The sequence below is a fragment of the Opisthocomus hoazin genome, chromosome 29 (assembly GCF_030867145.1).
Source record: "Opisthocomus hoazin isolate bOpiHoa1 chromosome 29, bOpiHoa1.hap1, whole genome shotgun sequence".
NCBI lineage: Eukaryota > Metazoa > Chordata > Aves > Opisthocomiformes > Opisthocomidae > Opisthocomus > Opisthocomus hoazin.
This window is the reverse complement of record NC_134442.1, coordinates 1,108,926-1,119,158: the sequence shown is the minus strand read 5'-3', so window position 1 is coordinate 1,119,158 and position 10,233 is coordinate 1,108,926. Positions and strand designations below refer to the sequence as shown.

Genomic DNA, 10,233 nt, shown 5'->3' with positions numbered 1-10,233 from the left:
ACAAATCCATGGGCCCCAATGGAATGCACCCACAAGTGCTGAGGGAGCTGGCAGATGTCATTGCTGAGCCACTCTCCATCATCTTTGAGAGGTCCTGGAGGACAGGAGAGGTGCCCGAGGACTGGAGGAAGGCCAATGTCACTCCAATCTTCTAAAAGGACAAGAAGGAGGACCCAGGGAACTACAGGCCGGTCAGCCTCACCTCCATCCCGGGAAAGGTGATGGAGCAGCTTATCCTGGAGGCCATCATCAAGCAAGTGGAGGAAAAGAAGGTTATCAGGAGTAGTCAGCATGGCTTCACCAAGGGGAAATCATGCCTGACTAATCTGATAGCTTTCTACGATGGCATGACTGGCTGGCTAGATGAAGTTAGAGCCGTGGATGTTTTCTACCTTGACTTCAGCAAGGCTTTTGACACAGTCTCCCATAATATCCTCCTAGGGAAGCTCAGGAAGTGTGGGCTAGATGAGTGGTTGGTGAAGTGGATTGAGAACTGTCTGAATGGCAGAACTCAGAGGGTTGTAGTCAGCGGCGCTGAGTCTAGTTGGAGACCGGTAACTAGTGGTGTCCCTCAGGGGTCAGTACTAGGCCCAGTCTTGTTTCACTTCTTCATCAACGACCTGGATGAAGAGTTTGAATGTACCCTCAGCATATTTGCTGATGACACCAAACTGGGAGGTGTGGTATATACACCAGAAGGCTGTGCTGCCATTCAGCGTGACCTGGATAGGCTGGAAAGCTGGGCAGAGAGGAACCTGATGCGGTTCAACAAAGGCAAATGCAGAGTCCTGCTCCTGGGGAGGAACAACCCCATGCATCAGTACAGGCTTGGAGTGGACCTGCTGGAGAGCAGCTGTGCGGAGAGGGATCTGGTTGTCCTGGTGAACGACAGGTTAACCAAGAGCAAGCAGTATGCCATGGCTGCCAAGAAAGCTAATGGGATCCTGGGATGCATTAGGAGGAGTGTGGCCAGCAGGTCGAGGGAGGATTTTCTTCCCCTTCACACTGCCCTGGTGAGGCCCCATCTGGAACTGTGTTCAGTTCTGGGCTCCCCAGTTCAAGTAAGATGAAGAGCTACTGGAGAGACTCCAGCGAAGGGCTACGAGGATGGTGAGGGGACTGGAACATCTCTCCTATAAGGAGAGGCTAAGGGAGCTGGGCTTGTTCAGCCTGAAGAGAGAAGGCTGCGAGGGCACCTAATATATACTTACAAATATCTGCAGGGTGGGTGTCAGTAGGATGGGGCCAAGCTCTTTTCAGTAGTGCCCAGTGACAGGACAAGGGGCAACGGGCACAAACTGAAGCACAGGAAGTTCCGTCTGAACATGAGGAAGAACTTCTTCCCTCTGAGGGTGACAGAGCACTGGAACAGGCTGCCCAGGGAGGTTGTGGAGTCTCCTTCTCAGAGATATTCAAGACCCACCTGAACAAGGTCCTCTACAGCCTATAGTAGGTGACCCTGCTTGGGCAGGGGGGTTGGACTAGATGACCCACAGAGGTCCCTTCCAACCTCTACCATCTGTGATTCTGTGATTCTATGATCAACCTCCAACATGCTTTTTTTTTTCAAAATTTAGTTGATACTGGTTCAGACAATTACCAGAAAAGTTAGTGCAGTCATGTTATGACAGTTCTGAATTTCTTCAGTCTAGTCCTCTCAAATACCCAAGCTGCACACAAGCCTCTTTCAGACAGTCTGTTTTATCTATTATTGCAATGTCAAGATAGTCCTTCATTTGTTATAGATCGATTGTAAGGCTGGATTGCATTTTGAGATCTTCAAGATAAATCAAACCCCGGGATCAACCCCACAGATTATATAACATATCAAATTCAAAGTAAAAAAATAACAATTCAGGGACAAGAGCAGGCCAAAGACATCTTCATGAGGCAACAACACAGGAAGCGTATGTGGAAGAAGGTAAAAGAAATTTGAGAGAAGATTAGTTAATATTGGTGCAGTGCTCTGAAGATCAGAAGTGTGAAGCATGAAGTGTACCAAGGAGTGGCAGAGGAGGGGTGGGCACTTGGCCCATGGGGCATGGGAGTCTGTGAAGCATGGGCAGCCTCCATCCACAGGCACAAAGCTGAGTCTAGGGAGAGAAGGCTGAGTGAATTTTGCGCTTTATTTTATGGTATGGCATTTTCTGTATGTATTCTATTGCATGGTATGGTATTTATTTTTCGTAAGTATTGCATGTGCTGTATGGTATATACAGTATGGGGTTTATTGTATTCTATGGTATGGTCTGCTGGTTTTTATTGTACTCTTTGTATTTTAGTTTGTATTATAGTGTACTGTATGTTATCTATTGTATGGTATGGTATTGTATGGTATAATGTTACACTGCATTTTGTATTGCATTTTATGTATTTTATGTGTCATAATGTATTTTATGTGTTCTCTTTAATGTATTGTACAGTAAGGCATTGATTTTATTGTAGGTATTTTATGTATTATTTTGTACAGAATATATGGAATGGTGTTTCTTGTACTGTATTTTCTCGACTACTGGGATTTGTATTGTCTAGTATGCATTGCATTGTCTGTCACGTATGGTATATGGTGTATTGTATTTTATGTTCTGCACTGTATCTATTGTATTCTATTTGATGAAGGTTAGGGTATGCACTGTACTGTATGCAGGCATTGTATGTACTGCATGCTGTGTCGGTATTGTATTGTTTATCGTGTGGTGCCTACTGTGTGTTGTATGGTATTGGATGATACGGTGTTGCATGGTGCGGCGTAGATTGCCTTGTCTATATCCTGTGTTTGTGTTGTAGGCATTGTATTGTGGTTTGTATTGTCTTTAGTACTGTATGCATTTGACTGTATGCAGTACACAGTGTATGCTGTAGCATGTGTTGTATGTGATGCGTGTGTTGTATTTTCTATTGTATGTGCTGTGCGTGTTGTGTTGTGGTGCTGGTGTTGTATCCTATATTGTGTTGTATGTCATGCTACGGCATTATTGTAATGCATGTGTTGTATTGTACGTATCGTATGTGTTGAGTTGCATGGTATGTATTGCAGGGCCTGGCGTTGCGTTTATTGTACGTACTGTATTTTTTATTGCATTGACTGCTGTATGGTGTTTTGGTTTGTATTGTGGTTTATCACAATCAAAATCGAGTGTTATTAAAGAAAACAAGCAGTCTGTACCGCACCGCAAGCTAATAAGCTTAATGCCTTGGTGATGTGTTTGACCTTTGCTTCTGGGACTTTTTTTCCCCTCTTCTTACTCATTCCATGTTGACTCTGTGAGGAGTCCCCTCTGTGTCTTCCTTCCACTCCAGCCTTCTGCTGCAGGCAAAGACAACAGACATGTCTATGCCATGCAATATTGTGCATTTTAAGAATTGCAAGGCACTCTCACGATCTACTTCTGTCAGTATGACATGGAATTGTACCTTGCAGAAAGAGCTGCTTGGTTGCCTATGTATTGTACTGATTTTAGCTCTGAGCACAGTGCCATGCTGACACAGCTACACGTGGCTTCCAGCTCAGGGCCCGCTTTTTTGTCACTTCCCTGGGAGATCTCTCATCTCTATTCCACTGTGTGACATGTGAAAAAATGAGAAGTGATCGAGTGTGGTGCTGTTCTAACTTATATTTCAGCATCTAAGGAAACAGGACAAAGCCAACTCAAAACATTTCAGACATCGCTGGAGACTTCAGATGGTGTCTTGATATTCTAAAACGTTTTTAAATTGTACGTTTTTCTAAACAAACTGCTGGGACATGAGGCTAAAACTTTGGTGGTGTATGAAAATGAATATGTGAATAGTCTTCAGACTGCCTGTAAGGAATGGAGAGTGGTAACACGGGGTCCTTCTCGTGCTCCCAGGCGAGAGGCACCTTTATGGCTGGCAGTAAGAAGGGGTTTTAGCCAGTGCGTCCTTCTGCTGCCTCTTTTCCCAGCACCCACGCACGAATTACAAGAAAAGGAAAATGCAAGCAAATCCCTCTTGGTAACAAGAGAGCCGGGTGTGGGACCTGTGGCTGAGCTCGGGACAGGGAGCACCCCTGGAGCAGCCTTGGGGCTTGCTGCCAACCTGCCTTCAAATGAGCTCTCCCAGCAGGTTGGTGCCCAGGAGTTACTTGGAGTTTTGCTCTTCTCCTTCAGGAACCACGTTCGATGCCAAGCACACCCAGAGCCAGGAGAGGACTTCTAGGACAGCTGGGGCTGATGGTGACAGTTCCCACCAGCTGCCCAGGCCAGGGAGATGCAGGTGAGATAGCAGGGAGGAGACACCAACTAATTGCCTCTTCTCTTGCAGGAACAGGCTTTAGCAGCAGGAGAGAGCCAGGCACAAAGGGCCTCTGAGGTCAAAGAAAGTGTCGCGCAGCCAGAGCACAAAGAGGCGAAAGGAGAGAAATAGGTGCAGGTCCCATGGCTGGGACAGTGCTTTCAAGGTACCACCTGCCATCGAAACACGAGAACAGCGAAAGGCACTGGCAGGTGATGGAGTGACTGGGAAGAGTGCCTGGCAGAGGGAAGAGCACTGAGAGACAGGAGACAAGACAGAAACGGAGGTGAACCAGATGGCAGGTTGAGACTGAGGGTCTACCAGCTACATTGCTCTTCTGGGCCAACACTGGTGCGGGCAGTCGCACTGCCTGCTATGCGTGGCCACAGACGTGCAATTGGAAGCAGCATGGCTTCATAGGCACTAGAAGACGTCCCCAAACAAACCGCACTCCACGCTGCTTTGGTTTTCAAAAATTGACCTGAAGGTGGTGCTCGATATCTGCTTAGAGCAGGCAGAAGGTGGCCTTGGAGAACGTCACTTGTCTTCTGTGGATACTCTGTGATGCCAGCAGCAGATTTTTGCAGGTGGTTAAGAGGGAATGGTGTGAGAGGTGGGCACACTTCAGCAATATGTGAAGGAAGAGCTGGGGTCATTCTGGGGAGAGCACTCTGGCAGAGACAGCTTTGCTTGTTTGGCTGAGCCCTGTCCCTAATCACCACAGCCCCCAAACAGGTAGTGCAGAGGGGACGTGCCTAGGTGGGAAGCAGCTCGGGGTATGCGTGGTCAAGCACCTCCAAGTCCTTCCTGACTCCAGCAGGTGGAGATGTGGCCGGTGGTTGGCAGGCCTGGTCCTCTTGTAAGGTCTGTGAATGCTGGGGCTGATCAGTCAGGTAGGCTGCAGCCACATGCCACCCACGGGACTGAAAAGGTCTCTGTCCTCTTGCTCGAGAGCTAGGCCAGCTTCAGGTTCGCTAGTGCACTGCGCACGCACACAGCGCTCCCACCAGGAGCTGGCCCGAGACACTCGGTCTTTCCAACTGCGGGGTCCCTATGACCTGTGTTCCCTTCTGCCATCGCCAGCAGCCAGGCCGCTAGACCCACCCCTCTAGCAGGTACAGAGCGGGGCCACACAGAAAAGGATGTGGAATGGCTCTCAAGAAGAAGGTCGGACAGGCTGTGGGGAGTAGGGACAGGGTTCAGCCAAACAAGCAAAGCAACCGGCACTTTGCTTATGCTCAAGGACGAGCTTCTTGAGCCCCCCTTCTCTCCATTTTCCACACTTATTCATCCCCCTCGACTTCCTTGGCTCCTCACTTTCTCTGCCCTTGTCTCCTCCCAATCAAGGGACCTAGCCCCGCCTACTAGTCCCCCTTGCTCCCAGGTCTGTCACATCTGGGAACAGATTGGGTCTTTCAGGGGCTGTTAGCTAGGTCATCTTGGCCTTGCGTGGCATTACTGCAGTGGTTTCCTGGCTACAGCTGTCCCTGCCAGAGTCCTCTCCCCAGAATGACCCCGGCTCTTCCTTCAGATATTGCTGAAGTCTGCCCACCTCTCACACCATTCCCCCTTAACTTCTGGTGACATCTGGCTCTTCCTCATGGCACTGTAACTCCTGCCAGCTTTCTTTCATCTTTCCATTTAGCAAAGGCTTCAACCAGGTCCTAATCATCATCCCCAGAGTTGTCTGCATGTCACATCATTATTTTGCATCCTCTTTCTAGCCTCAATGTGCCAGTCTTCTTCATGCCACGGTGGCTCTGAGCACGCTCCTGTCTGACCAGGCATGGTGTCAGCCCTGCTGAGCGACTCTTGCCCTTTGTGCCCTCCTTGACTGCCTGCAGCCTCATTTTGCCGGGCGTGGAAATGCTTGCCTTGCGCACGAGAGTGAATTGGACTCAGGCACGGTTAACTGTGAAACCTGGCAACTTTATTCCAAGAACTAAGTCAGCTTCAGCATTTGTGTGCACTGGGAAGGGTTGCGGAAGAAGAACCGGACTCGACACGATGATCAATGTGATCACGTACAAGCCGTTTATTAGCCTCAGATAGCTCACTTTTATATTCCCCACTACATACGCGGCGATCCCCCATTGGTGATAATCAATTTAACTCACATAGTAACTCGATTATGATTGGTGTGCGTCACTAGCTCACGCGCAGTGCTCGTGGCCTTCTTGCAGGCGGCAAGTTCCTCTTCGGCATCTGGGAGTTGTTTGTCTCTGCATTCTTACATCCTCATTCCAACCGCAGTTTGTCCTCTGGATGCCCTTGCGGCCTTATGCTAAGGCTCTGCGGCCTTAGGCTAAGGCTTCATGGCCTTCTAGAGAAATGCTGGATTGCTCACATGTCCCCAGTCCTTTAATGCTTCATCCTCCACAGGGAGGAGAGCGGGCAGCACAGAGCAGGCCTTTGATGCCGAGGCTGCCTTTGGAGCAGCAGGCATTGCCCCAGAAGGAAATGATCATGGTCCAGTGCAGCCTGCGCTGTTTCCTGTTGATCCTGCTCCTCAAGCCTTTTTTCCCCTGAGGAACTGCAGGAGCTCCTTCAGAAGAGTAAAGAATTCCACCAGCTTCTGGCGTGGAAATGGACAGGAGCTAATGCTGCCCGACTGTGTTGGTGCTGGTGTTGGCCTTGGCCTCTGAGAGGGGCTTGAGGTGGAGAGAAAATGACTCCATGGCTGTGCTGTTGGACTATCTCTTCTTGCTGAGCGCAGTCCCATCTGTAGCAGGATCCAGTCGTAGAAGTGCTGCGTGGAGGTGTAGACTCCAGGCTGGTTTGGTCTGGCACAGCCTTTCCCCCAGCTGGTCACTCCAACAAGCCAGAAGTAGTCGTTGGTGTTATCTTTGCAGACCAGAGGACCACCGCTGTCACCCTGCAGCGGAGGAGAGAGGGTTAAGGTGGTGTTGGGTGGCCCCTGTCAGCACTCTGTCTGGCTCCTTCTCTCCTGCAGCAGCTGCCAGAGCTGTCCTGACTGCACACAAAGGCTCTGCTCAGGTGCTGGAGCCTACAGAAGCTTGTCTGGCAGGGGGTGGTGGGCCAGTCAGGCAGGGCTCTCTCTCTGTCCTCTTTGCACAGTGATCCCGGATGTGTGGAAGGGGGATGTTGCAAGACTGGGCTCTGGAGCTGTGGGCTGCCAAGAGCACTTGATGGGCTTTGTGGGCAGAGAGCCAGGCCTCTGGGACAAGGGTGGCCCTGGGCAAGGACCTGCATCTGGGCAAGGGGAGGTGAACCCCAAGAGTGGAGGGGACCCAGCAGTGGCAGGCTGACTTGCCAGGCAAAGCACGCGCTGGGGCAGGTTTGGGCCGTTGCCACAGGGCTGCCTGTGCTGTTGGGGGTGGACTTGTAGCACGCTCCTACCTGGCAGGTGTCGATGCCGCCCTGCGGATAGCCAGCACACAAGTTGTGGCTGTGGATGGCCCCTCCGTACCAGCGGCTGCTGTTGCAGAGCTTGATATCGATGAGGCGGACCTTGGCCTCCTGCAGGACATAACTTGGTCCCCCAGCTGTCAGCACAGAAAGGAGTTAACAGCCAGCAGCTCGCTGCCACTTCTCCTCTCCTCCCCCCCCCCTCCACGGCGTCTGGCTGAAGCCCTGCCCTAGGGCTGGGCTTTGCGTCTCCAGAGGCACTGTGCCGCTGCTGTCTCCCTTCTGTCTTGCTTGGGGTAATGGGCCAGGCCCACCTCTCCATCGGCATGCACCCCGCAGCCCGACTCTGGCTTTCGCCTCTGCTGTCAGGAAGCCCACCCCGCCTCCCCAGTGTGCCCAGCCTGCGCTCAGGACACCACTCCCTTTTGGGAACTCACCTCTTGCAGTCGTGGAACCCCAGCCACTGACGTAGCAGCTTCTCAGCTGCGACACTCTCAGCCAGGCGTCGGGCACACAGGCAAGCTGCACGTAGTAGCCGCACAGGACAGGCTGGTCCAATTCCAGCAAGGCAATGTCGTTCCTCTGCGTGATGTTGTAGTAGTGCTCGTGAACCAGTAGCCGCTTAATAGTGCGCACTTGGGTCTCAGGGCCCAGCTGAGTCAAGTGGCTGGCCCCGATCACCACGTGCCACATGGTGATGTGCCTGCAAGGCAGGTGGAGAGAGGGGTCAGAGGGAGCGCAGCCACGTGCTGCAAGCAGCCCAGCAGTTGCCTGCCTTCTGCTGCACAGGGCAGAGAGGAAGGCAGCGCTACGGAGGGTGCGACTGCCCTAGCACGCCTTGGGCACAAGGAGTGTCGGGCGGGAGGCTGCTAGGAAGCCGTGGCGTGAGCCCAGCCCTCTCGCGAGCAGTCTCTCAGCTGGGCTTGGCAGTGCCCAGGCACTGGGCGTGCTGCAGGGAAGCGGGATGGCGCTAGCACGTGCTGCTGTGGAGCGGGCACGTGCTAGTGCTGTGGGGCTGTTCCCTGGTCCTCCTTACCCGGGCGTGATGAAGCAGTGGGCTGCTGTCAGCACCCACTGTGGGCTGATGAGCGACCCTCCGCAGACATGCGCCATGCCTCCTATGATGGGCTTCTGGATGCTGACGATCCAGGGCCAGGCCCCTAGCTGGGCATCGGTGCCACCCACGACGCGTGACATGCCGTAGTAAGAATCCATGGGCCGGTGCCCGCAGGTCCCTCTGTAAGCAGAAACTGATGAATGTCCTGCTCGGTGGCTTGCTGCTGTTGAGGCTGCAGGTCAGCCCCCTTCCCCCCCACCAGGCGCTGCATGGACAGCAGGGCCGCGGAACCCTGTGGGGCATGCGTCCATCTACCCCTGTTTGTGCTTGAGCCCCGTAGGCGAGTTGTGCCAGCGGCCTGGCTGCTGGCAAGGAACTGAGGCTCCCACATGGCGTTTGGGAAGCTTTGGTGTGGCCAGGGGGAAAAGCGAGCACCCGCCAGTGAAGCCCACAAGGGCTGCCCCAGCTCCCTCCCAGAGCCTCGGGCCACTTACCCACAGTTGTCCCACATGCCGTACGCCGGCCAGCACACGGCCAGCAGGACCAGGACGGGGAGAAAATTCATGGCTGCCAGCGGCACGTGGCAGCTGCAACAAGCGAGAGCTGGTGGCCAGCAGTGCAGGAGCCGACGTAGTGCCTGCAGCAGTCCCGCTGCCCAGGGAACCCTTGGCCCCGTGGCTGATGTCACAGAGTGGCTGGTTCCGGGTGCTGGGCACGGTGGATTCTAGGGGGGGGCGGGCAACATGGAGGGTTCCGAGCAGGAGGGGAGGCAGAAGCTGGGCTCGGACACCCCCAGCAGACCCCCGCTGAATGCTCTGCTTGCGGGGCGAGGCTCTGCAGACCTCGTGGCAGGCAGCAGCGCCTGCCTCCCAGTGCTGCCTGCTAACAGCTAGCCGGGAAAACCAAGTGTGGCACCATAGCCTCTTTGGGAAGTTCACTGCCACCCCGCTCTGCGCAGCCGCTTGCCACCAGGTCCTTCCCAAAGAAACTGACACCGCAGAACGGAACTACTACAGGCAGTAGGCACCTGGTTGGGGGCTGAAGAGCCAATCTGCTTACAGCCGCGGCAGGCAAGCAGGGATGTGCAAGCCAAATCAACCAAGCATAGCCAAGCACTGCCATCCTGTCCTGCACAAAGCACAGCGAAACACAGATGGAGCACGCTCCACGCTGGCTCTGTCATTGCCAAGGGACGGGGTGGGGGTGGCGCTTGGTCATTCTCGAGTGTTTAGTTTTCTAAGGTATTTTGTTTTATAATATGTTGCATGTCGTTTACTGTATGTAGAGTATGCATTGCTCTGTACAGTACGTATTGTGTAGTTTTTATTGTTTTGCAGCCATTGTGGGTATTGTGGGTATGGTAGGTATGGGACTGCGCTATACAGTTTATTATTGTCTGTATTATATTGTATCCCGAACGGGATGAACCTTTTCCAGAACCACCCAATGCTCCTGCAGATCCTGCAGCCCTGGGTCCAGCAGAAGCTGGAGCAGATCTTTGACAACAGGGGGTTGGAGGCAGCTATGGTGGAAGACACCATCATGGCCATGTT

General features: G+C 52.9%; 1 protein-coding gene across 1 annotated transcript; it reads right to left on the bottom strand.

Moving 5' to 3' along the window:
* Nucleotides 1-6,763: 6,763 nt before the first annotated feature.
* Nucleotides 6,764-8,838, bottom strand: LOC142364757 (acrosin-like). Its single transcript, XM_075444883.1, has 4 exons — nt 8,660-8,838; nt 8,083-8,326; nt 7,615-7,737; nt 6,764-7,129 (listed from the first exon to the last, which is right to left on the bottom strand). Exons 1-4 carry the CDS (start codon nt 8,836-8,838, stop codon nt 6,764-6,766), a joined length of 912 nt encoding a protein of 303 aa, XP_075300998.1.
* Between the last annotated feature and the right edge of the window lie 1,395 nt (nt 8,839-10,233).

Bases quoted from the DNA above. Each gene is read 5' to 3' on its own strand.
- LOC142364757 (XM_075444883.1), bottom strand. From the start codon at position 8,838: ATGGATTCTTACTACGGCATGTCACGCGTCGTGGGTGGCACCGATGCC. The intron at 8,327-8,659 runs GTAAGGAGGACC...CCTGCCTTGCAG, and splicing joins CACTGCTTCATCACGCCCGG to GCACATCACCATGTGGCACG. The intron at 7,738-8,082 runs TGGGGTTCCACG...AGTTATGTCCTG, and splicing joins GAAGCTGCTACGTCAGTGGC to CAGGAGGCCAAGGTCCGCCT.